Here is a 27960-nt window from a genome sequence, read left to right on the forward strand (position 1 = left end):
TTTTGGAGTACCTTGTATAAATACTGCCATTCTACCTGATCAAATGCCTTCTCTGCATCCAGCGTAACAACTGAAATATCTTCATTGTCCTCATTGTGAGAGTACATTATATTGAAAAGCCTTCTCAAATTATTAAATGATTGTCTTTTGGGTATAAATCCCGTTTGATCCGTATTTATTAAATTGTTAATATAATTATTTAGTATTCTAGCTAGAATCTTTGCTAAAATTTTCTGATCCGTATTTAGAAGTGAAATAGCTCTATAAGAACCCGGTTCATCTAAATCTTTATCTTTTTTTGGTATAAGCGTTATTGTTGCTCCTGCTAGGGTTAGGGTAATCAATCGTTTCTGCATGCACTAGGATCTGTCCATTTGCATCTAAAACAGCAGGCTCAAAAGTAAAACGGTCGGCACGTTTCATTGCCTCAGAACCAGCCAGGTTTAGTAGCACGGAAGCACGTAAATCTGGAGGATCGTTGTGATGAACAATGCGAATGTAGTGAATGAAGACGCGCGCGAAAAGGCGCCAGCGTTCAGCAATGTCGGAGTCAAAGATCAGAGGACTAGGACGGCAAAACGAGTTTGTTAAGTGAGAGCCCTGTTAAAGCTCCTGGTTTTGGCATTATCCTTGTAAATCTCTTTACACCAACTGCCGTGATTCTTTATCATTTGGGCCATTCTTTGGAAAGTGAACCAAAATGCCACACATGTGACTAGATGGCATCACATAAAGTAATACATTAAAAAATCCTTGTAAGAGATTAATCTTATTCATTGCTATTTTCCTACCTGCAGAACTACACCAGGGCATCGGAAATGTCCTCGTTCTTCAGGGAACGGGGATTCCCCTCCGCTACCATAGATGAGGTTCGCACCAGGGTCTCATCCATACCCCGCAACACTGCTCTCTCTCCCCATCCCCGCACTCGCAACAAGGGCAGAGTCCCCCTAGTCCTCACCTTTCACCCCACCAGCCGGCAAATACAACACATAATCCTCCGCCATTTCCGCCACCTCCAACGTGACCCCACCACTCGCCACATCTTCCCATCTCCCCCTATGTCTGCCTTCCGCAAAGACCGCTCCCTCCACAACTCCCTTGTCAATTCTTCCCTTCCCTCCCGTACCACCCCCTCCCCGGGCACTTTCCGTTGCAACCAGAAGAAATGTAACACCTGTCCCTTCACCTCCCCCCTCGACTCCATTCAAGGACCCAAGCAGTCGTTCCAGGTGCGACAAAGGTTCACCTGTATCTCCTCCAACCTCATCTACTGCATCCGTTGCTCTAGATGTCAGCTGATTTACATCGGGGCGACTAAGCGGTGGTTGGGCGATCGTTTCGCCGAACACCTCCGCTCAGTCCGCAATAACCTACCTGAACTCCCGGTGGCTCAGCACTTCAACTCCCCCTCCCATTCCCAATCCGACCGCTCTGTCCTGGGTCTCCTCCATTGCCAGAGTGAGCAACACCGGAAATTGGAGGAACAGCACCTCATATTCCGCCTGGGTTGCTTTCGTCCGGATGGCATGAACGTTGAATTCTCCCAATTTTGCTAGCCCTTGCTGTCTCCCCCCCTTCCTTAACCCTCGAGCTGTCTCCTCCCATCCCCCCGCCCTCGGGCTCCTCCTCCTCCCTTTTTCCTTCCTTCTCCCCCCCCACCCCCCATCAGTCTGAAGAAGGGTTTCGGCCCAAAACGTCGCCTATTTCCTTCGCTCCATAGATGCTGCTGCACCCGCTGATTTTCTCCCGCATTTTTGTGTACCTTCGATCTTCCAGCATCTGCAGTTCCTTCTTGAACTATAATGCATGTCTTCTAAAGATATGAACATTCTAGCTTTTTTAAATTCATAGAGTTTGTAAGGGCCATTCTTTGGAAAGTGAACCAAATTTCACACACATGACCAAATGTCATCACATAAAGTAATACATTAAAACATTCTTGTAAGAGATTAATCTTATTCATTGTTATGTTCCTACCTACAGAATTATAATGCATGTCTGCTAAAGATATGAACATTCTAGCTTTTTAAAATTCACAAGTTTGTAAGATAAAACTGAGTTATGAAAAAAATGCTTCCGTGTGGTGTCACACACGTGACCCGTCATATTTGGCCTCTGACCCTAAACAAACTTTGTCAGTATAACATTAAAAATTCACTTGATAAACCAAAAAAATATATGAATCATATGTACAGTACAAAATATAACTGTAATATATTCCACAATTTTTCATATTTTTGGTCATACACATGACTAAGAATGGGTCATTTTGCCCACTATCTGTCTTACATCCTTCTTATATCTATGACCAAACTCATTGTTCATCTTTCTCATATTTTTGCTTCATTTTCATAACCAACGTCCTCATACAGTGTGGCTCTGGAAACCAGAAGTGTTCATGATTTTGTTGACTTTCAGAACTTTGTTTTCATCCCTTTGTTATTAAATTTAGATTATTTTCACTTTTAGATTTCTTTCTACACAAGTCTATCCTGCCTTTATTAGCATGGTCCCATCCACGACTTTATTGATCCCATTAATAATAGTCTGAGTCACTTGCTGCCTCAGGTTCAGCACATGCAGGAGTATACCATTTCAATACTGGTGCAAGTGCCCAGAAGATTTACTGGAGAAGATGTAAAGTATTTCGGAAAGGAATACGGTAAACACTACTTCTATTGTACTTAAGTTTGCCAATCCTTTTCCCATAACATTAATCTTTCAAATGGTTCCTGTAACCCCTACAGCATTTTTTTCTTGTAGGTATTACCTTAAAATGGATAGATATGGAATATTAATCCTATTCACCATTCAACTAATTTCTTAAAGAAAGATACTAAATTGTGCTTGATGTTTGTTAATTAACACTTTTATTCTGAATTTTTGGTCGTTTTTCTTTCACGAGCTGGTTGTAAAATTTCCAAATAGTTTTATCTTTTTTTAATTGTTAAAATAAGCCAGCACGATGCTTTGACATAAAAGCAAAAAATGCTGGAGTCTAAAAACTGTGACCTCCAGGTTTAAAAACAGATTCTTCTCAGCAACCACCAGACACTTTAATACTGTACCACACTGACCAGAACCCCACCTCAGTAATTATGATTTATATATGGATTTTGTTTTGATTGCACTACATACTTCGGTTTTGCACTATTCTGGTTACTGTGTGTCACTGATGATTATTGTATATTTATGTGTGTTAAAGCATTAATGTAGTAATGTAAAACGTAATGTAAAACGGCTGCAAATACGAAATTAATTGTTCGGTTACCGGTACACATGACAATTAAACAGTCTTGACTCTTAATTAAAAGGTAAATGTTAATAAAAACCTCAACAACTGGAAATCTAAAATAAAAAGTGAAAATGCTAGAAATACCCACCACATTTGCAGGAAGAGAAACTGAGTTAATTTCTCAGAGACAGACAAAAGGTCTATGACTTGAATCGTCATCTATGTTTCTCTTCCCATAGTTTTCAACATGTTTGTTTGTTTTATTTTTGTACAAAGGAAGATGCTGTTGCCAACTTAAGTCCACACCAGTGTTGAACTTCGCCATTTCAATTACAAAACTTGAGAAAAGCTCCGCTACTCCCAGGGCCTCTTGACGTTGGGTCTCTCATGACAAATATATGGATAAGAAGGGTTTAGAGGGCTGTGGGCCAAATGTAGGCAAATGTGACTAGCCCAGAATGCCAACTTGATTGGCATGGAGGTCGGCCAAGGGGCCTATTTCCATTATGACAGTCAGTACTTGATCAAAACGTGCAGAGCACCCTCGTTCCCCACCTCGACCCTCCATCTCTATCTCCCCATTTCCTCATCAGCCCCACCTCCACCACCCCATCTCCCCTCAACCCACTCCCTCATTAGCCCCACCACCACCACCCCGTCTCCTCTCCACCCACCTCCAACCCTGATCCCCCACACCACTTCCATGTTTTGATCAAAAACCGACAACGGGACCCATTTCCAGAAACAGTGAGAAAACAGGCTTATTTATAGTAATACACAATGTGGGTGTGGATATCTATATCCAACACATTTGCAATACAGGAAGGAATGTTTCAAGTGTTTTAAAAAGCTTGCATTCATTTCTTCCAATCATCATTTTGGAAATAGGTAGATCATGCGAAAACAGAATTCATGTGAGACAATCTACCAATTGTTTTACTAGGGCTGCCTTCACCTTGTTCTATAACCTGTCCTCGCTAGTACAGTGGTGCGTATTCCCGCCTGTCAGGCCGGGGTTCAATTCCCCACCGGGGAGGATGTTTTATTTAAGCAGAAAATAAATCAAAACTATAATTCCAAAAATACACCACTCACAAAGTGAAAGACTATTACTTTCCTTTCTAACTCCCATCAGTTTTTTTTTTTTAAGAACTTTCCGTTTTCCAAGCAGGTGTTTGACAGGCCCAGTGTGGGAGGCGGGAGTAAGTGGCACATTATAAACTACGGCGTTTCAGGTGTCACCTACCGATCATTTCTGTCAAAACTGGACTGCTGATGAGTGGGGAAGGGCGAGTCCTGTCGACGAGCGGAGGCGAATTTTGCCCCCCGTGCAGAGGGGGCGTTATCTGAGAGCAAACCCGGCGCAGATCCGCACCTGCGCACGCTCGCCCGTCCGACCGGTCCCGGGGTTTGTTTGTCAACTGCCCGAGGCTCGAGCGAGGTGCGGTGCGGGACGCGGACACCCGGGCGGATGGGCAGCTCGTGCTTGCCCGGCTGCGGGAGACCGTGGGCTCGCGCCAGGGGGTTGGGGTGCGCGAGAGCATCGCGAGCTCGCCCGGCGGTTTAGAACAAAGATACTAGAGCCAGAGCCTTCTATGATCTTTGGTTTAGAACGCGCCGGGCGGGCGGGCGGGCACGACCCGGGCAGATTAGAGGAGGTGAGAGATTTGCAAAAGGAAGCGTCTGTAGTTGAAGCGCCACGAATGCTGGATAAGGCGAAATAAAAGGGGGAATTAAAGGGACCGGGCTAGAATTGGAAGGAATCAAAGAGAATGGAAAGAGATAATATTGGACATAGTTGTCATTTTCGTGTATTGGGTTGAACAAGGTGAGCCGGCGCTTCGAGTCAAAGTCGCGTTTATCACGTGATACCACATGGCGGCCAGTGACACGCCGGAAATGACACTGATTGTTTAACAATATCTTCTCTTAGCAACGGCGCCGGCCTTCGAGTAGGCTGCGAGCGAGGGCTTTGTTGGACCCTCGCAAAGTAATAACAGACGCAGTTTTATTTTCTTGGGAGAACAGGTGTTATCTCGTGGTTTTTGGCCTCAGAAGAGATAAAATGCCAGCTGTCAACGCACTGGGGAAGACCAACCACAAACCTCTGCCGGCGATGTATCCAAGGACCAAGAAGGACCACAGAGTAACTGAAGGTTTCACAGTTAAAGCCATGATGAAAAATTCTATTGTAAGTAAATGTTCATTGGGATCATCAAAGCAAAATAAAAACGTATTCCAGAGCCAAGAATGACCGTGGAATTAATGAGGGGTTAACAGTAAAAGCCACGATGAAAAATTATATTGTAAGTAGTTGTTCATTGAATCAAACCAAAAAGAGAGGTATTCAAGGGACTAGGAGGAGCATAGATTGACTGAGGGTTTCACAATAACAGCCATGATGAAAAATTGTATTGTAAGGAAATGTTCATTTGGTCATAAATGCAACAAAAAAATGCACAGACTGTGCACCTACTTTATTTATTTTTTAACTGGGCCACGCTGTGCATTAAAGTAATCAACATCTGAATAGTATTTCAACTACCACTTGTGTCAGGGCTTTACACTGTCTTTTTTTAATACTGAGGGGAAGACCTGATAGAAGTATACAAAATTATGAGAGACATAGATAGGGTAGAGAGTCAGAACCATTTTCCAAAGGTGGAAATGTCAAAGATTAGAGGGTATAGTTTTAATGTGAGAGGGACAAAATTTAAAGGAGATGTGCAGGGCATTTTTTTTATGCAGAGGGTGGTGGGTGCCTGGAACATGCTGCCAGAGGTGGTGGTGAAGACAGATACAATCGGTGTTTAAGCGGCTTTTAGATCAGCCCATGGATATGCAAAAAATGAAGGGATATGGTTCATGTGCAAGCTTTTGCTTGCCTTCATGTTCGACGCAGAGACTGGGCTGAAGGTTCTGTCATGTGCGGTACTGTTCTATGTATAAGTTACATAGTTCTACACACCCCAAATTTGCAGGTTAGTATTCAGCGTTAACAACCTGCATCTACATATCACCCCTACAAAGCAAGATGACCCTTAGCCTTTGAACCTGTTCAACAAATAAAGCAGTTTTAACACTTTCTCAAAGATTTTCTAAAATGGCTTTTATTGTCACTTGTGCTTTACATTAAACACACAGTCAGGACACTACAGTTACTCTGACGACACACTAAACTAAATAAGTCACAGAATCTTGGGAACAAGAGAAATCCCATCATTGGTCTAACCTTAGTTAGCTAATATCAAATAATAGTGACTTGTATGCCATTGTTGGCTTTACAAAGTTTGGGTAAAACTTGGTACTGAGATCAATCTTATCTGTGAATTTAGTTTACTTCCAAGTGCACAATAAGATGCTGGATAGTGACAGCTTTTAGGTCATAATTTAGCATGAGAAGCTCAGAAAAGGGAAGATTAGTTAATAAAGAACAAAATGTTTTAATGTTTACTGCAAAATGTTAAATATAATGCAAATTTTATATTTCCTTTCACTGCTAACATTGCACCAGAGGAACACGTGTTACATTGCCTGCTGAATGGATACCAAATGAGGTTAAGTACTTTAATTGAAGATGGGGAACTGCAATCTATACAGGATGGAGTTTGCTCTGAGATTGTCTTCCCAATGTTTAGCTAGAGGAAAGTATGGCTCATCCAGAACCAGAGATATTGGGTAAACAACAGCCAGGCAATAAATGGTTTGAAGATGGTGATAATATATCAAAGCATGCCTTCACAGTTTATGTAAAGTGCTACCTTATGGCTGATATATTTTCACAGATAAATAACCTTGTGATTATCTAAGGACACAAAACACTATGATAATTGTGTTTGCTTTCCATTAAGCAAAACGTGAACAAATATTTTTAGCCTGTAAAAGGGTAATTTGTCAATAATACGCTCACACTACCAACTGAAAATGTCATTTAGGGCGAAGCGACGCCCGATTTCTTTATCACAATTTCTCTATTCGGCTCAAATGTCTTGTTTTCAGCCCCGTAGTTAATGTTGTGGGAAGTTCCTGACGAAAAACATTTAAGTAGTAGATATTTGGAAATGAGTGAATTCTCCAACCCTGTAATTTGTTTGTTTCTCAATCTGTTGCTTTGACTTTCTGTTGTTACGGCAATATATTGTATTTTCTCAAACAATGGCAAGTTTGCAATGTTTTATCCAATCTCCCTCTAGCACCTTGAATTTTTTTATGGTGAATTTTTGTAGTTCCTTCATGTTCACTATTCTTATGTTTGTTTCAGCTGTATTTCCTTAACCTTTGGCTTGATTTTTTTATTTAATGACCCATATTTTTTTGCCAAATAATATTTCCTCCTTTTTGATTGTTTATTTTCATTGATTGAATTTTTTTCTGTCTGTGCAATTCAGTGACTACCATAGCTTCTCAATTTGATGTCAGTTTCTATCGATCTCTTGTAGTTAACAGAGATAGATAGCTTTGAAGTTAATGGTGCCCCCAGGTTGCTGTCTTGTCTGGTGTGGTTCACTATTTTGATTAATGTTAAGGATGGTGCATTGGAAATCTCTGAATTAAGTAACTTTGCAAACTAATCTAAAATCGGGGCAACTATATTAAAGTATAAAGGGCGAAAAATGTCAAACAGAACATATCCAAGCTAATTGCAATGTGGAGGAAAAGGAACACAGAATGCAACAGCAGAAAACATTCACAAATCGCATTAAAATGCATATTTACATCATGAAGACCAATGAACTTTAGAAAACAAAAGGAAGTTGTATCTTGATCAAATTACTGGTGCAGGCTGTGGGAATGTTGTTCTTGTGTTGGACATCAGGTATTATTACATTTTGGGAAGCAGCAAGACAACACACAACGTCTTAAGAAGAACAGGTTAGCAGCAAGAAATTAAGCTCCAGGTTATTTACTGGAGAAAGAATACCAGTACACAAACTACATTTTTATTTGTTATAAATTTAGTCTTTGCTTTATTATGGGGTCAACGGAAGATAAAACAAAGATTACACAGAAGACAAAAAATACATTAAAAAGAGAATTTGAAAATAGTAATTGGGGTGTATGATTATACCCTTGACAAACAAATGCTTACTTTGGGGGGAAAATTCTATGTATAAAGGTCACATACTTTTAACATTAACATTGATTGATGTAACATTGATATAAAATGTGTTAAATATGTCCAAGATAGTTTCCTTAATCATCATTAATCAATATATTGAAGGCTCTGGAGAGAAAGGGTGCAACGTTGGACCTTCTCTTGGGGAACGAGGTAGAGCAAGTTACTAAAGTGTCAGTGAGGAAGCTTGGCTTTATTGGGAAGATATTATCATGCTGCAACTGTACAAGTCATTGGTGAGAACACACGTGGTGTACTTTGTACAGTTCTGGTCGCCCAGCTATAAAAAGGATGTCATTAAGGAAGGGGGCAACTTTTTCACTCCGTGAGTAGTTCATATCTCAAATGACATTTATGACATTTAAAAGGCAATTGGACAGATAATATGTTGATATGAAGGATTTATAGGGATGTCATACCAGCCCAACATGCCAACTTGGTCAGCATGGACAAAGTGAGCCTTAGGGCCTGTTTCTGTCATGTACTCGGTGATGTCATGGTTTATTTGACTCCATTCACTCTACCAGACTCATAACAGAAGCAGATTTGGCCATGTAACCTCTTGACCCAGTTCTGCCATTCAATGAGATTTGGATTGATGGTGTACAGCAAGTTCATTAATCACCAAATTCCATATCCCCAGTGTCCAGAAATATTGAAATATCTGCCTTAAATATTTTGACTGGGCATCCATAAATCTTGAAGATCTGCAATCATCTGTGTCATCTCTCCCTTCAAGGATACTCTTGGTGATTTGTGCAACAGCAAGGTATCCAAGCATGCCATTTGAACTTCTGTTCCCAGCATTAATGCCCAGCATTGACTCCATTTGAAATAGCAATTGATTTGCATGCCTTTCATTTTAAAATTCTGTGGTTGCACCCCTTCATACTTTCCATATTGAGAAAACATTCCAGGATATCTCCGTTCACAAGCATGTGCTAAAATGTTCTGTGACTCAAACTCGCCATCTTACTCCCACTCTGTTCCCAGCCTTTAATACTGTTCTCATGAAGCTTTTCAAATCTCAAGTATCAGCATTTTGTCTTCTGATTTGAAACATAGCTGTCTTCCTTCAGTCTTTTGAATCCAATGATTTTGCCTAGACCTCCCTTTTTGTCCTTCCTCTTTTCCCAGTGTACGTCAGACTTATTATTTAATTTCTCCTGCATTCCAACCTACTGCGTACCTCCCATCTTTCCCTCACTTCTCCCCACCCCTTAGCCCACATCTTAAAACCTGATATATCTCCAACTTCTGCCAGTTCTATGGAATACTCATTAATCGGGAATATTAACTCTCTTTTTCTCTCCACAGACGCAGCCTGACTTGTTATGCATCTTCTGTATTTTCTAGTTTTAATTCTGAGTTCCAACATCTGAGGTGATTTGGTTCCAGTCTAGTCACTGATTCATTATGTTTTACAGTTTTGCTGTTTTAAATTTGAGAGAGTATGGTTTAAATGCAAATGTAGATAATGGGTTATGACCTTTGGTTTAAAAATATCGATGTAATCTCATCAAGCCCCTATTTAATTGCAGTAAGGTAACTTTACTCCTGTACTCAAATCCTCTCATAATAAAAGCTAAAATACCATCTGCATTTATAATTGCTTGTACTGCATGTTACTTGGTACAAGACCACCTTGCTCCCTTTGAATGTCAGCTTTTCTCAATGTGTTACTTTTAAAGGTTATTCTGCTTTTGTATGTTCAAGTGGATGACATCACATATTTTCACATTACATTCCATCTACCGTGTTCTTGATCACAGCGTGTCTGTATCCCCTTGAAGCCTCTTGGAATCCTCTTGGTCACAGCTTAATTTTGCATTTTAAGCAATCCAAACCATGTTTGTTTATCCTCAGCCAATGCTAATGAAACGGGTGAAGATGGCTGGGCATAGGATGGTGCCCCAAGGAACTTTTACAGCATTGTATGGGATTGGCAGAATTGAACTCCAATAGCCACATTCATTTTCCGTTGTGCAAATAATGAATTTAACATTTTTAATGTTTTCCCCATCACACCCATTGACCAAGTTTTCCTGCAGTTGGTCGAGTACTGCTTTGATGTCGATGGCAGTCTCCTTACTTCACTTTCTGAAACATTACAAGACGCACCTAGGAGACATGTTATCGCAAAGGTACACTGGCATTTGTGAGTCCTTAACATTAAGTTCAGACCTCATGATGTTTGATAACATAGGAAAGGAAATATTTTTGATTACCATTTACCATTCTCCTACAGCTGATGAATCATTGCTCATCCAATTTGAATGCAGCTGAAAATAGCAAGGACTTAATGAATTCTGGGTATGGGACTTCTATGTTCTTTGACGAGAGTGGGTTGGTACAAATGGACATAGTCGAAGGACATTGATAGGGTCTAAAGTAGAAGCAAACAAACCAGTACAAGAGAGTGGTTGCCCTCAAATTATGAAAAAAAAGTGCTTGTTTTGCTTGTAATTACAACATCATTATAGTTATGATCCCTTTAATCGTGCATTGATCAGAATGGTAAAATAATTTATGCACAATTTATAAAATTCATGAAATTGCATTGAGTGCAGAAAGGTAGGGGAGAAATGTGGATGTGTAAGTGGGAAGAAAGAACAAAATTAAAGGCAGAGGAGGGAAAATGGAGCTTGGGATGAATGAAACTAAGTTGGTAGGACAAAATGAAAAATAAATGATAAGATGAAGCATAAAACAAGAAGCAGAAAATGGATGTGTGTCCTGGACTTGTGGGGCCTTGTTCTGTCCAAGACAACTGTCTCTGTCATTGGATTAGAAATACCATTCACTTGAATAAAGTTTCCTGGAGATTAGCAAGAAAATGAATTTTAATAATTTATGCATAAATTATTAAAATCGCTTAACATAAATTAAGTGCTAATCCTTGACAGTGTCTTCATATATCGGAGATATTTTAAAACAAGCCTAACCAATAATGACAGAAGGTAAGGCATCCCCTGAGTGCAGCTCCTATCAGAAGCTACCAAAACATCCCAGAAGTAGGACTTTTGTGGCATGTCATCTGAGACTAAATCACTGCATGTTACGGCTCATCAACTACATCCGAGTGCAAAGGTTTATAAACTAATAATAAAGACTGTTTATCCTAAGTAGCATACTTTGCATGACAGTTTTCAAAGTTAAAACAAAGTCTAACTGAAATGCACGGCCATTGGTGGCGTTTAAGAGGCTTTTGGATTATGTGCAGGCAGATAAGGGTTGGTCTTGGCATCAAGCACAGACATTGTGGGTTGAAAAGCTTATTTTGAATACATTTAATTTATATTTATTATACATTTATGAAACAAAAATTGGTGGCACAGCATGTGTATTTAGCAGTGTCAACAGTATTTGTTATACTGTTATTGTTGATGTTTAATGTGTCTCCTTTTGATACACTAACTGCTAACGTAATGAATGTAGCACCTTGTGTTTCAACAATCTGGGCATCAAATGTCCCTAAATCATTCAAAATACTATCTGAGTTTTTTTAGGTCTAATCCACACGCTTTACTGCCTGATCCACATGTCCCTTAAATCAATTTGGTATCCAAAGAAGACTTTAAAACACATACATTGTGCAAGGAATAGTGGTAGATAAATGAATATATAGCTTAACTTTTAGGCACTCAAAACATATTGATGAGATTAGGAAGAAACAGTGCTCTCACTTAACTTTTTTTCCCTGTTGCCAGCCGGGCAACCTTGACAGCTTTTTAGGTTGCCAAATTACCGTTTAGGTGGTCATTTAAGATGGTTTGCATGACGCGTGCGATAATGTGCTCGGACGAAGTGCGTAGTTACCAGTCGGAATTATGCTCAATGAAGCATTCACATATTATGTTCAAGAAGGAACTGCAGATGCTGGAAAATCGAAGGTGGACAAAAGTGCTGGAGAAACTCAGCGGGTGCAGCAGCATCTATGGAGCGAAGGAAATATGTAACGTTTCAGGCCGAAACCCATCGGTCTGAAGAAGGGTTTCGGCCTGAAACATTGCCTATTTTCTTCACTCCATAGATGCTGCCGCATCCGCTGAGTTTCTCTGGCACTTTTGTCTACATTCACATATTATTTCTGCTTCAAATAACTCACAAACTAAACATATTCACCAATCAAGACATGATATATACCACAATGACATAATGCAAAGTTATAATACAATATCTCAACTCTTTTTACGCTGCAATTAATGTAAAAGATGAATGGGGAGATCACTACAAGATGGATGGGGGGGATTGGTGCAGGGTAAACGGAGGGTAGGTCAGTACGGGATGAATTGGACGATCAGTGCAGTATGAATGGGGGGAGAAGTGCAGGATGGATGGGAAGGGGGGTCAGTACAGGATGAATTGGGGAACCAGTGTAGGATGGATGGAGGGGTGGCAGGAGAATTAATGCGAGGTGGGTAGGGTGATGAATAGATTGGGGGGGAGGGGGGTAGATGGGGAGGGGAGCACAGGGGATGTCAGTGAGGACTGAATAGAGGAGGGAATGGGGATCAGTGCGGGATGGAGAGGAGGGGTCCCAGGATAAGGGGTTATCAGGGCGATAGCGGCCGCTGCTTGCAAATCCGCCAACGGCGCTTTCAAAACAACCCTTCTCGCATGCCGAGGCCGGGAGATTGAGGCCTCCTTCCGCCGGGCGGGATGCGGGAGGAGGAGGCGGTGGAGCCGCTGTCGCGGCCGCTGATGCCGCTGTTCGGGGCCCGTCATTTGCTTCGACCCTTCGTCACCACGCACCTAGTATCTTTGCCCTGCAATACAGTCGTCGCCGCCGACACGAAACGTCACGTTCCTATTCTCCAGAGATGCTGCCTGACCCGCGGAGTTACTCCAGTTTTTTGTGTCTATCTGCGTGCCAAGCCGGGCAAAATGACTCGGTGTTTAGGTTGCCTGGCAGCACTTTGGGTGGTCAATGGCACCCGGGCAACCGCTAATTTCGAGCCCTGAAGAAGAGTGCAACCACAATATGCAAATTTAACCTTTATCCTATTGAACTCGGATGATTTTGATTCCGTTTCTCCCCTCAGCTTTGCAAATATTTCTGCGGGCAAGTTCCTCCGAGGCCAGCAGATCTCCCGTACTTTATTAAATGACCAATTTAAATGGATGACCTTAGGTGGTGACGAATAGAAGCTTGTTTGACAATCACAGCTGTGATAAATACTTGCCCGCTGGTGAAATAAAGCATGTTCAAATAATTGCGAACAAAAAGCCAAATGAGCTTCTGGTTTTTCCTTCATTGCCCAGTGGATACGAAGGCTAAAATGTATTATTGAGTTCAGCTATTTCAATGCAGATTAAAGCCCTTATGGCCTCTGACTTTGTACCACAGTAACATTTACAAAAGCTATTAGGGAAGTAAAAACTCAACTAAGTTCAGCTGTCTAATCACAGTCTTTTACAAATGCTTCTGCACATTCAATTTTGAAAGTAATTTGCTTTGTGTCAATAGTCATGCGCTCTCTTGAGAGCATGACCAAACTTGCATTCAGCAGTCGAAAGGCATACCAACCAATGCAATTTAAATGGTTCATCAGCTGCATACAGGCTGGATGCTGGTCAATTCAGCCAGTTGTTCCTAAACACCTTCAGGTGTTCAGTGCTCTCCATAGTTGTATCGTGAAGTCTACTAGGAGTGCAGACTTCAAGGTTTCAGCACAAACCAGAACCTTTGAAATATAAATACATTGGGGGCATCGTCCTAGTTGTGATGTTGAGCAGATAACAGAGAGAGCTGTGTAAGGCCATAGAAGAAGGGAAGCAGGAGTCATATATGCATAGAATGATGAAGGAATGGTTCTCCCAGTTAAACCAAAGCAAAAAAGTGGTCAGAATCCTTTTTCAGATCTATTATCTGGTGCTTTAACTGGAAACATGGTTTGGTGAGTGGTTGGATGGAATAATTGCCTGTGAGGTGGTGTAGACTTGGTTCTGAAAGGGGAAACGATGTAACAAATAATTTTCTGTATGTCCTACAGATTAGCTGCACTCCAGATAAAAGCTTGTTGGAGGGGAGGTACCATGTTGCATTGGGGAAAATTCAAAATAACATTGATATGATGACTGAGTCTTGTCTGATCCCATTCTGCCCTGGTAATGTTACAGATCTATGTGGACCATGGCCACATGTCATTATGTGGTATTCTGAGAACGGAGAATTGCTTTGCCAGCCAAGAATGGCGCTAGGATTGTGGTGGCTAGTGTACAATAGGATAGAACCTAGCACATTTGCATTGACGAGAAAATCTTGGTTGGAAAAGTACTTCAAAGTGTTCATTCCAGCAGGCACTGATTGTTTCTCTGTAGGATGCTTGAGATTGTACGTCTCCACTGTTGATTGAATATTCACTGAATAACTATAGAATTATTTTACTACCATCCATGGCATCTGATAACCCTGACAAAGTTTATCTACTAATTTCTGCACAATGATGGATTATGTAAGAACCTAACACAGTTATTCACTGTGGGGGACCTGTATACCCCAATAGGACCCTAAATTACTGAGCAGCAGTATCAAAGCTGATTGCTGAGGGTGCAAATCTGAGGGGGGTTTTTAATCACTTCCTTGTGCTTACTGCACATCCCAGCTCTTTCAATCTTGGCTACATGCTTACAATGGTAACCTGATTACAGTGCCCTCCATAATGTTTGGGACAATAGTAGAGCTAATAGGACTTGATGTTTCAATCCCTGTAATAAGTCGGCACTCTTGCTATTTGTACTGGGATTGGAGTGGTGAAAGGTAGGGTAGGTACGTCATTGGGGTCATCAGGTGGGCACCCTCCTTCTTTGACGTTTCACTGATAAGCCTACAACATCTCCAGAGGGCTCAACAGTGATACCTGGTGTCTCAGTTACACCCTCCCCCCTCAATTCCATACCCTCCTGTCTTCATCTTGCAGCCCAATTGTTATCTCTCCTTTTGATCCAAATCCACTGTGTTCTTAACACAGCAAAGAGTAACCGGAAGCCAGAGGATTGGGAAACTTTCATAGGACAACAGAAGGAAACAAAACGGGCAATACGTGCTGAAAAGATGAAGTACGAAGGGAAGTTGGCCAGGAATATAAAGAAGGACTGTAAAAGCTTCTTTAGATATGTTAAGGGATAAATAGTAGCAAAGTCAAATGTGGGTCCCTTGAAGGCAGATACGGGTGAAATTATTATGGGCAGCAAGGAAATGGCAGAAGAGTTGAATAGGTACTTCGGATCTGTCTTCACTAAGGAAGACACAAACAATCTCCCAGATGTACTGGAGGACAGAGGATCTAAGGGGGTAGAGAAACTGAATAAATTTTCATTAGGCGAGAAATAGTATTGGGTAGGCTAATGGGACTGAAGGATGATAAATCCCCTGGACCTAATGGTCTGCATCCCAGGGTCCTCAGGGAGGTGGCTCTAGAAATAGTGGATGCATTGGTGATCATTTTCCAATGTTCAATAGATTCAGGATCAGTTTCTGTGGATTGGAGGATAGCTAATGTTACCCCACTTTTCAAGAAAGGAGCGAGAGAGAAAACGGGGAATTACAGACTAGTTAGCCTGACTTCGGTGGTGGGAAAGATGCTGGAGTCAATTAGTAAAGAGGTAATAATGGGGCATTTGGATAGGAGTAAAAGGATTAGTCCAAGTCAACATGGATTTATGAAAGGGAAATCATGCTTGACTAATCTTCTGGCATTTTTTGAGGATGTGACAAGTAAAATGGATAAAGGGGCGCCAGTGGATGTAGTGTTTCTAGACTTTCAGAAAGCCTTTGAATAGGTCCCGCACGGGAGCACATTAGAGCACATGGTATTGGGGGTAGGGTGTTGACATGGATAGAAAATTGGTTGGCAGACCGGAAGCAAAGAGTAGGAGTGAACAGGTCCTTTTCAGAATGGCAGGCAGTGGCGAGTGGAGTGCCGCAAGGCTCGGTGTTGGGGCCCCAACTGTTTACCATATATATTAATGATTTGGAAGAGGGAATTAGGAGCAACACTAGCAAGTGTGCAGATGACGCAAAGCTGGATGGCAGCGTGAAATGTGAAGAGGATATTAGGAGGTTGCAGGGTGACCTGGACAGGTTGAGTGAGTGGGCAGATGCGTGGCAGATGCAGTATAATATAGATAAATGTGAGGTTATCCACTTTGGCGGCAAAAACAAGGGGGCAGATTATTATCTCAATGGAGTTAGGTTGGGTAAGGGGGAGGTGCAGCGAGACCTGGGTGTCCTTGTACACCGGTCACTGAAAGTTGGCTTACAGGTACAGCAGGCAGTGAAGAAAACTAATGGAATGTTGGCCTTCATAACAAGAGGATTTCAGTATACGAGTAAAGAGGTTCTTCTGCAGTTGTATAGGGCTCTGGTGAGACCACATCTGCAGTATTGTGTACATTTTTGGTCTCCTAATTTGAGGAAGGACATCCTTGTGATTGAGGCAATGCAGCGTAGGTTCACGAGATTGATCCCTGGGATGGCGGGATTGTCATATGAGGAAAGGTTGAAAAGACTGGACTTGTTTTCACTGGGGTTTAGAAGGATGGGGGGGTCTTATAGAAACATATAAAATAATAAAAGGACTGGACAAGCTAGATGCAGGAAAAATGTTCCCAATGTGGGGCAAGTCCAGAACCAGGGGCCACAGTCTTAGAATAAAGGGGAGGTCATTTAAGACTGAGGTGAGAAAAACTGTTTTCACCCATAGAGTTGTGAATTTATGGAATTCCCTGCCACAGAGGGCAGTGGATGCCAAGTCACTGGATGCATTTAAGAGAGAGAGTTAGATAGAGCTCTAGGGGCTAGTGGAGTCAAGGGATATGGGGAGAAGGCAGTCGCGGGTTATTGATAGGGGACAATCAGCCATGATCACAATGAATGGCGGTGCTGGCTCAAAGGGCCGAATGGCCTCCTCCCGCACCTATTTTCTATGTTTCTAAATCCAATTGCTGCTTTTTTCTGAAGAATTTGATAATGACTTGTTTGCTTGTTGGAGGGAGCAACCCCTCACCCCCACTTTCTTTAATGGCCTGGTCATAGATGTAGCAACAAATCCCCTGCATCCCACTTCAACAGGGAAAATCTTGTTCATCCAGCCATTCTGGGCAGCTTCAGTTGTCAGTTCAGAATACTTGGTATTTTTCCTCTTATAAGCTTCTCATGGAACTGTCAATTCCACAACTTATGCCAACTTGGCTGTTGCGAACCACAGGACCATGTCTGTCCGGAGTGTTGTAGCCACAATGTCTGGGGGAAACACAAGCTTTTTTTCTAAGTCCACTTCCATTTTCAAATCCTGAGCAGGCTGCAGAATGCTTGCATCCTTTGATGTTATCTGGTGCTCTGGAGATTGGCCTGCTGGTACAAATGTTGTGAAGTGGACATTTCCTGCCGATGTTTGTGGGGAAGCATTTGTGATCTTACGCCTCTGTTCCAGGATTGATGCCAGCTGTCTGAGAACTTGGTTATGCCGAAGCTCATCGTGCATCCTGTTAAAATGAGCCTTAGTGATGCAGGTGCTAGGCAAAGGGAGCAAGCAGGGTCTTCTCCGAACCACTGCTTCAGGTAGTGGGGGATGGTAGAACATCATAAGTGGCTCTGATGACAAAACCGAGATCCTTCCATTTGCCAGATGTCATGCCAGCTGAGTTTCCTCCTTTCCAGTCTCTCCCAGTTAGTCCATTGGCCCTACTTGGCCATTGAGATGGCCTTGGCGTGTTGCTCTGCCTCATCCCGTCTTCTCACTTCCTCCACCACGAGCCGTCTCTTCTGCACTGATGTTGCCTTGTGCCATTGAGGAGCTTTTGGGACGAGCCCGAGCCCGGCTCTCCCGTTTTGGACTTGGCCAACCACATCCCGGAAATGAAAAGCAGACTTAGCACTCTGAATGGCTTCAGATGGGGTCCACTTCCTCCCCGTTGCCACACTGGGGGCCGCTGTTCGAATAATGTTATCTTCAGATTCAGTGAGGGCAATGACCAACCTTGCTTTAGTGCATTTGAACTCTTCCACAAGTCCTGCAATGGGTAATTCCAATTTGCCACACCCATACAGTCTGTCAGCACTTAAGCATCGTGGAAGTCAAGCCACTGTTTTACATATGTGCTGATCATTCTTTCCAGCTTTTCCACAAAGACCCATTGTTTATTTATTTGCTGCTGTACTTCACAATTTGAGATTTGTAATAGAAAAAAATCACATGTGGTTAAAGTGCACAGATTTTATTAAAGGGTATTTTTATACATTTTGGTTTCACCATGTAGAAATTACAGCTGTGTTTATACATTGTCCCCTCATTTCAGAGCACCATTATGTTTGGGACACATGGCCTCACAGATGTCTGTTATTGCTCAGGTGTGTTTAATTGCCTCCTTAATGCAGGTATAAGAGAGCTCTCTGCACCTAATCTTTCCTCCAGTCTTTCCATCACCTTTGGAAACTTTTATTGCTGTTGAATTGAATTGATTTTATTAGGGACAGTGCATATTAATAAAACATTTGCATGTAACATGCAAGATTGTAGCCAGTGGCTAATTTCCATCTTTAGTCCCACACAAGATAAACACATCCCAAACAATGTAAAAACAAAAGACAAAAACAAAAACAAAACAAACAATATGGTTTAGCCTGCAGTCATAACATAGAATATATAACAAACACTCAACACAGTTTAAAGTCCCAAAGTCATTGTCTCTTCCCTCCTTGCTTTCCCTCTGCGCTGAGGCAATTTTATCAACATGAGGACCAAAGTTGTGCCAATGAAAGTCAAAGAACCATTATGAGACTGAGAAACAAGAATAAAACAGTTAGAGACATCAGCCAAATCTTAGACTTACCAAAATCAACTGTTTGGAACATCATTAAGAAGAAAGAGAGCACTGGTGAGCTTACTAATCGCAAAGAGACTGGCAGGCCAGATAAGACCTCCACATCTGATGACAGAAGAATTTTCTCTATAATAAAGAAAAATCCACAAACACCTGACCGACAGATCAGAAACACTCTTCAGGAGTCAGTTGTGGATTTGTCAATTATCACTCCGCAGAAGATTTCATGAACTGAAATTCAGAGGCTACACTGCAAGATGCAAGCCACTGGTTAGCTGCAAAAATAGGATGATCAGGATACAGTTTGCCAAGAAGTACTTAAAAGAGCAACCACAGTTCTGAAAAAAGGTCTTGTGGACAGATGAGACAAAGATTAACTTTTATCAGAGTGATGGCAAGAGCAAAGTAAGGAGGAGAGAAGGAACTGCCCAAGATCCAAAGCATACCACCTCATCTGTGAAACACGGTGGTGGGGGTGTTATGGCCTGGACATGAATGGCTGCTGAAGGTACTGGCTCGCTTATCGTCATTGATGAAACAACTGCTGATGGTAGTAGCATAATGAATTATGAAGTACATAGACACATCCTATAGACACATATAAAATTATAAAAGGACTGGACAAGCTAGATGCAGGAAAAATGTTCCCAATGTTGGGCGTGTCCAGAACCATGGGCCACAGTCTTAGAATAAAGGGGAGGTCATTTAAGACTGAGGTGAGAAAAAACGTTTTCACCCAGAGAGTTGTGAATTTATGGAATTCCCTGCCACAGAGGGCAGTGGAGGCCAAGTCACTGGATGGATTTAACAGATAGTTAGATAGAGATCTAGGGGCTAGTGGAGTCGAGGGATATGGGGAGAAGGCAGGCACGGGTTATCGATTGGGGACGATCAGCCATGATCACAATGAATGGCGGTGCTGGCTGGAAGGGCTGAATGGCCTCCTCCTGCACCTATTTTCTATGTTTCTATCTGCTCAAGTTCAAACAAATGCCTCAAAACACATTGGCCGGCAGTTCATTCAAAGGCAAGACAATGATCCCAAACATACTGCTAAAGCAACAAAGGAGTTTTTCAAAGCTTAAAAAATGGTAAATTCTTGGGTGGCCGTCAATCACCCGATCAGAACCCAATTGAGCATGCGTTTTATATGCTGAAGAAAAAACTGAAGGGGACTAGCCCCCAAAACTAGCATAAGCTAAAGATGGCTGCAATACAGGCCTGGCAGAGCATCATCAGAGAAGACACCCAGCAACTGGTGATGTCCATGAATCGCAGACTTCAAGCAGTCATTGCATGCAAAGGATATGCAACAAAATATTAAACATGACTACTTTCATTTACATGACATTGCTGTGTCCCAAACATTATGGTGCCCTGAAATGGGTGGATTAAACACTGCTGTAATTTCTACATGGTGAAACCAAAATGTATAAAAATGGCCTTTATTAAAATCTGACTGTGCACTTTAACCACCTTTACTATAAAAACACCTTTACTATATTATGTATTGTGCGCACTTTATGACATAAACAGCAGAATCCTAGATTCACTGTGAGCAACAATATAAATATTTTTATTTAAGTTTGAAGCCAGCAGATTCTTTGTATTTTAAATATCAGTTAGCATTGGTATCACAGCACTGGTGTATAACAGAAAGAAGGCCTGGGTGGTGGGTACATCTTTTTGGCTGGGACAAACCGGAAACAGGAACTTTTACTTTGCATGCCATCTCAGAGATACCATGTGTGGGCCCTTGATGCTCTAACTCGTTCTAATATGAACGAATGAATGAATAGGTTTATTGGCCAAGTATTCACATACAAGGAATTTGCCTTGGTGCAAACGGCAGGTTCTCACCATGAACACCGATGCCCAAACCTGAAAGCTCCAAGTGTGTCCAAAGAACGTATCCATTGTAGACAGTCGAGAAAGAAAGAGTCGAAGAATTTTGAACAGAAGTCTAATGCATAGCGTAAAGTGGGACTGTGTGACGTGAGGCCAGGCTGATATTTGGACAGGTGATTAGAATCAGTATGGGAATATAGCTGAAATAGGTTTTTCAGTTTACAGCCCTGGAAATATGCCAGTATCCCAGAGCAAAGGAAAGCAGATAAGGCTTTTGGATATGAATACATTTTTGGGACACTATTTTCCAGGGACAATTTGGTAAATCGCACCAGACACTCTAATAACTGTGCACCAGGTAGCTAAGGTGATTATGAAAACGATGGAGAGACCCCATTAAAACTTACTGCAATGTGATAGGCCTGGCTAGAGTGGATGTGGAGAGAATGTTTCCATTAGTGTACAAGTCTAGGACCAGACGCCATAGCCTCAGAATAAAAGGACGGACCTTTGGAAATAAAAGCAGGAATTTCTTTAGTCAAAGGGTGGTGAATCTGTGGAATTAATATCCACAGATGGCTGTAGCGGCCAAGACAATGTATATTTTTAAGGCAGTGATTGACAGATTCTTGATTGGTAAGGATGGCACGGGTTATGGGATGAAGGCAAGCGAAAGGGGTTGAAAGGGAAAGATAGATCAGCCATGATTGAATGGCAGAGTAAACTTAGAATCATAAATCATAGAATCATAGATAATACGTGCAGGAGGAGGCCATTCGTCCCTTCGGGCCAGCACAGCCATTCGTTGTGATCATAGCTGATCGTCCCCAATCAATAACCCGTGCCTGCCTTCGCCCCATATCCCTTGATTCCACTAGCCCCTAGAGCTCTCTCTTAAATCCATCCAGAGATTTGGCCTCCACTGCCCTCTGTGGTAGGGAATTCCACAAATTCACAACTCTCTGGGTGAAAAAGTATTTTCTCACCTCAGTCTTAAATGGCCTCCCCTTTATTCTAAGACTGAAGGACTAAAACTTGATGGGCCAAATGACCTAATTCTGCTCCTATAACATATGAATTTATGAAACCAATAGGAATTTGAAGAAATTAAAGAAACAAACACATATCAGAAAAGTAGTCAGAAAAGTAATGCATTTGTGGCCATACTTTAGGCCATAAAACCAAAGAAATGCATTAAAAATAAAAGATATCTCATGAATGACCAGTACCAGTGACTTTGGAGACCAACCACTGCAGAAGAGGATCCTGTGTCAAAGATTCTGAAGACCCCCCCCCCCCCCCCCCCCCCGTCCTCACCATTCATCCCATCGGCTGTCGTACCACATAATTTTCTGACATTTTTGCCACCTTCAACAGGAGAAGGCAATTCTGCTCCTGCCAGGGAGAAAGAAGGCCATTCTGGATTTAGTGTTGTGTAATGAACCAGATTTGATAAGGGAACTCGAGATTGTGACCATACCTCCGAGTCACCATAGATTAACGAAGGGGAAATCATGCTTGACTAATCTTCTGGAATTTTTTGAGGATGTAACTAGGAAAATGGACAAGGGAGAGCCAGTGAATGTAGTGTACCTGGACTTTCAGAAAGCATTTGATAAGGTCCCACAGAGAAGATTAGTGGGCAAAATTAGGGCAGATGCTATTGGGGGTAGAAAATTGGTTGGCAGACAGGAAACAAAGAGTAGGGATTAACGGGTCCCTTTCAAAATGGCAGGTAGTGACTAGTGGGGTACCGCAAGACTCGGTGCTGGGACCACAGCTATTTACAATATACATCAGTGTATACGATTAAGGGATTCAAAGTAACATTAGCAAATCTGCAGATGACACCAAGCTGGGTGGCAGTGTGAACTGTGAGGAGGATGCTATGAGAATACAGGGTGACTTGGACAGGTTGGGTGAGTGTGGAGATGCATGGCAGATGCAGTTTAATGTGGATAAATGTGAGGTTATCCACTTTTGATAGCAAAAACAGGAAGGCAGATTACTATCTAAGTGGTGTCAAGTTGGAAAAAGGGGAAGTACAACAGGATCTGGGGAGTCCTTGTTCATCAGTCAATGAAAGTAAGCTTGCAGGTACAGCAGGCAGTGAAGAATGCAAATGGCGTGTTGGCCTTTACAACAAGAGGAGTTGAGTATAAGAGCAAAGAGGTCCTTCTGCAGTTGTATAGGGCCCTAGTGAGACCACACCTGGAGTATTGTGTGCAGTTTTGTTCCCCAAATTTGAGGAAGGACATTCTTGCTATTGAGTGAGTGCAGCGTATGTTCACAAGGTTAATTCCTGGGATGGCAGGACTGTCATATGCTGAGAAAATGTAGTGGCAGGGCTTGTATACTCTGGAATTTAGAAGGAGGGGAGGGGATCTTATTGAAACATATAAGATTATTAAGGGTTTGGACAAGATAGAGGCAGCAAACATGTTCCCGATGTTGGGGGGTCCTGAACCAGGCGCCACAGTTTAAGAATAAGGGGTAAGCCATTTAGAACAGAGATGAGGAAACACTTTTTCACACAGAGTTGTGAGTGTGTGGAATTCTCTGTCTCAGCGGGCGGTGGAGGCCGGTTCTCTGGATACTTTCAAGGGAGAGCTAGATAGGGCTCTTAAAGATAGTGGAGTCAGGGGATATGGGGAGAAGGCAGGAAAGGGGTACTGTGGATGATCAGCCATGATCAAATTGAATGGCAGTGCTGGCTCGAAGGGCCGAATGGCCTACTCCTGCACCTATTGTCTATTGTCTATAATATGATAAGTTTTCATCTACAATTTGAGGGGGAGCAGAGAAAATCGGGAAGTGTCAGTATTGCAGTTGAACAAAGGGGCTATGGAGCCATGAGGGAGGAGCTGGGCAAAGTTGACTGGAAAGATACCCTAGCAGGGATGACAGTGGAACAACAATGGCAGGTAATTCTGGGAATAATGCCGAAGGTGCAGGATCAGTTCATTCCAAAGAGGAAGAAAGATTCCGAGGGGAGTAAGGGGCGACCGTGGCTGTCGAGGGAAGCCGAGGACAGTATAAAAATAACAGAGAAGTATAACATAGCAAAGATGAGCGGGAAGCCAGAGGATTGGGAAACTTTTACAGAGCAACAGAATATAACTAAAAAGGCAATATGGGGGGTAAAGATGAGGTACGAAGGCAAGCTAGCCAAGAATGTCAAGGAGAATAGTAAAAGCTTCTTTAGGTATGTGAAGAGGAAAAAATTAGTTAAGACCAAAGTTGGACCCTTGAAGACTGAAACTGGTGAATTTATTTAAGAAGGAACTGCAGATGCTGGAAAAATCTGAAGAAGGGTCTCGACCCGAAACACCGCCTATTCCTTCTCTCTTTAAATGCTGCCTCACCCGCTGAGTTTCTCCAGCATTTTTTGTCCACAGGTAATTTTATTATGGGGAACAAGGAAATGGTCGACGAGTTGAACAGGTACTTTGGATCCGTCTTCACTAAGGAAGACACAAACAATCTTCTGATGTACTAGTGGCCAGAGGATCTAGGGTGACAGAGGAACTGAAGGAAATTCACATCAGGCAAGAAATGGTGTTGGGTAGGCTGATGGGACTGAAGGCTGATAAATCCCCAGGGCCTCATGGTCTGCATCCCAGGGTACTTAAGGCAGTGGCTCTAGAAATTGTGGAAGCATTGGTGATCATTTTCCAATGTTCTATAGATTCAGGATCAGTTCCTATGGATTGTAGCTAATGTTTTCCCACTATTTAAGGAAGGCGGGAGAGTAAAAACGGAATTATAGACCAGTTAGCCTGACATGGGTGGTGGGGAGGATGCTAGGAGATTAGTGGACAAAATTAGAGCACATGGTATTGGGGGTAGGGTACAAACATGGATAGAAAATTGGTTGGCAGACAGGAAACAAAGAGTAGGGATTAACGGGTTCCTTTCAGAATGGCAGTCAGTGACTAGTGGGGTACCGCAAGGCTCGGTGCTGGGACCACAGCTATTTACAATATACATTAATGATTTAGATGAATTAATAAGTTTATTGGCCAAGTATTCACATACAAAGAATTTGCCTTGGTGCTCCGCCCACAACTGACAACATGACATACGGTGACAGTTACGAATGATACATAAACATTAAACAATAATAAAACATTATTGATTAAACATGTTAATTAAATAAAATACCAGAGCAAAATGAGGCCACAGATTTTTGGGTATTGAGTGGAGCTACGACTCGTGGAAAAAAGCTGTTTTTATGTCTGGCTTTGACAGTCCGGAGTCGCCTTCCAGAGGAAAGTGATTCAAAGAGTTTGTGGCCAGGGTGAGAGGGGTCAGAGATGATCTTACCCGCTCGCTTCCTAGCCCTTGCCGTGTACAGTTCGTTAATGGAGGGAAGGTTGCAGCCAATAACCTCAGCTGATCGGACGATTCGCTGCAGCCTCCGGGTGTCGTGCTTGGTGGCTGAGCCAAACCAGACCATGTTGGAGAAGGTGAGGACAGACTCTACGATGGCCGTATAGAATTGGACCATCGTTGCCTGTGGCAGATTGTGCTTCCTCAGCTGCCGCAGGAAGTACATCCTCTGTTGTGCCTTTTGACTGTGGAGTCGATTGTAGCCCCCCATTTAAGGTCCTTGGTTCCCAGGAACTTAAAAGACTCCACATATGTGACTGTGGTGTTGTTGATGGTGAGTGGGGTGAGGGGAGGGGCAGCTCTCCTAAAGTCTACAATCAATTCCACTATCTTAAGAGCATTGAGCTCCAGGTTGTTGCGATGGCACCAGGATGCCAGCTGTGACACTTCCTGTCTGTAGGCAGATTCCTCCCCATCCTGGATAAGTCCAATCAGGGTTGTGTCGTCCGCAAACTTGAGAAGCTTGACAGAGGATTCACTGAAGGTGCAGTCATTGGTGTAGAGAGAGTAGACGAGAGGGGAGAGTACGCAGCCTTGCGATGCTCTTATGCTGAGGGTTTGCGGGTCCGAGATGTGCTTTCCCAGCCTCACATGCTGCTTCCTGTCTGTCAGGAAGCTGGTGATCCACCGGCAGAGGGGTTCAGGCACAGTCAACTCGGAAAATTTGGAGTGTAGTAGCTCTGGCACAATGGTGTTGAATGCAGGACTAAAATCAACAAACAAAATCCTCGCATAGGTCCCCTGGTGCTGGAGGATGAAGTGCAGGCCCAGGTTGACTGCGTCATCCACAGATCTTTTGGCCTGATATGCAAACTGCAGAAGGTCCAGCAGGGGGTTTTTATTATTTTTCAGCTTGGCCAGCACAAGCCTTTCAAGGATCTTCATGACTACAGAGGTCAGTGCGACAGGCCTGTAGTCTTTAAGACCAGTAATCCTTGCCTTTTTGGGTACAGGGACAATAGTGGAGACTTTGAAGCAGGCAGGGACAGTACAGGTTTGAAGGGACTGGCTGAAAATGTTGGTGTAGACCGGTGCCAGTTGTTCGGCACAGAGCTTGAGAGTAGACGGGGAAACATTGTCCTGTCCTGGAGATTTCCAGAAGGGATTAAAAGTAACATTAGCAAATTCACAGATGACACAAATCTGGGTGGCAGTGTGAACTATGAGGAGGATGCTATGATGCAGGGTGACTTGGACAGGTTGGGTGAGTGGGCAGAGATGCATGGCAGATGCAGTTTAATGTGGATAAATGTGAGGTTATCCACTTTGGTGACAATAACAGGAAGGCAGATTATTATCTGATTGGTGTTAAGTTGGGAAAAGGGGAAGTACAACAAGATCTGGGGGTCTTTGTTCATCATTCACTGAAAGTAAGCATGCAGGTACAGCAGGCAGTGAAGAAAGCTAATGGCATGTTGGCTTTCATAACAAGAGTTGAGTATAGGAGCAAAGAGGTCCTTCTGCAGTTGTACAGAGCCCTAGTGAGACCACACCTGGAGTATGTGTGAAGTTTTGGTCTCCACATTTGAGGAAGGTCATTCTTGCTATTAAGGGAGTGCAGCATAGGTTCACAAGGTTAATTCCCGGGATACGTTATATTTTGATAGAATGGTGCGGCTGGGCTGGTATACTCTGGAATTTGGATGGATGAGTGGGGATCTTATTGAAACATATAAGATTATTAAGGGATTGGACACGCTAGAGGCAGGAAACATTTTAGGGGAAACCAGAATCAGGGGTCACAGTTTAAGAATAAGGGGTTGGCCATTTAGAACGGAGATGAGGAAAAACTTTTTCACCCAGAGAGTTGTGAATCTGTGAAATTCTCTGCCTCAGAAGGCAGTAGAGGCCAATTGTCTGGATGTTTTCAAGCGAGAATTAGATAGAGCTCTTAAAGATAGCGGAGTCGGATATGGCGAGAAGGCAGGAACGGGGTACTGATTGTGGATGATCAGCTATGATCATATTGAATGGCGGTGCTGGCTCGAAGGGCCGACTGGCCTACTCCTGCACCTATTGTTTATTATCCCACCACTAGACAGATCTTTCCTTCTCCACCCCTTTCCACAGAGTGTTCCCTCTGCAACTCCCGACCTAACATCCCTTCCAAACCCAAACCACCCCCTCCCCAGGTACTTCCACCTGCAACCGCAGGAGATGCAACACATACATAGATTCATCGACTCCGACCAAGGACCACGACATTCCTTTCAGGTGATGCAGAGGTTCACTGGCACCACCTCCAACCTCATCTACTGTATCCACTGTTCAAGGTGTGGTCTCCTTTCGGCGAGATCAAGTGCAGGCTCAGCGATCGTTATGCTGAACACCTCCGCTCAGTCCGCCTAGACCTAAGTGATCTGGTTGCTAAAACACTGATCTAAAACACTTTTACCCCCCCCCCCCCCCACTGCCATACTGACCTTTGTGTCCTGGGCCCCTTCCACTGTCAGAGTAAGGCCAATGAAAATTGGAGGAACAGCACCTCATATTTTGCTTTGGGCAGCTTACAACCCATTGGTATGAATATTGACCTCCA

General features: G+C 42.8%; 2 protein-coding genes across 4 annotated transcripts in view; one reads left to right on the plus strand and one right to left on the minus strand.

Annotated features, from left to right (window-relative positions):
- The window catches only part of prkn (parkin RBR E3 ubiquitin protein ligase), an 833127-nt gene extending 828525 nt beyond the window's left edge, over positions 1–4602 (minus strand). Inside the window, exon 1 of one of the 3 annotated variants that reach the window (XM_033025724.1) lies at positions 4485–4576. The gene's annotated coding sequence lies outside the window, so the exon portion shown is untranslated. Of the gene's footprint in view, positions 1–4484 lie in introns of all 3 variants that reach the window. The other 2 variants (XM_033025722.1, XM_033025723.1) reach the window with 2 other exon arrangements.
- Positions 4486–27960, plus strand: part of pacrg (parkin coregulated) — a 208911-nt gene continuing 185436 nt past the window's right edge. The window contains exons 1-2 of the mRNA XM_033025725.1: positions 4486–4679; positions 5267–5429. Coding sequence (XP_032881616.1) covers positions 5304–5429 — 126 coding nt within the window. The 5' untranslated portion in view covers positions 4486–4679; positions 5267–5303. The remainder of the gene's footprint in view (positions 4680–5266; positions 5430–27960) is intronic.

The sequence above is a fragment of the Amblyraja radiata genome, chromosome 8 (genome assembly GCF_010909765.2).
Source record: "Amblyraja radiata isolate CabotCenter1 chromosome 8, sAmbRad1.1.pri, whole genome shotgun sequence".
Lineage (NCBI taxonomy): Eukaryota > Metazoa > Chordata > Chondrichthyes > Rajiformes > Rajidae > Amblyraja > Amblyraja radiata.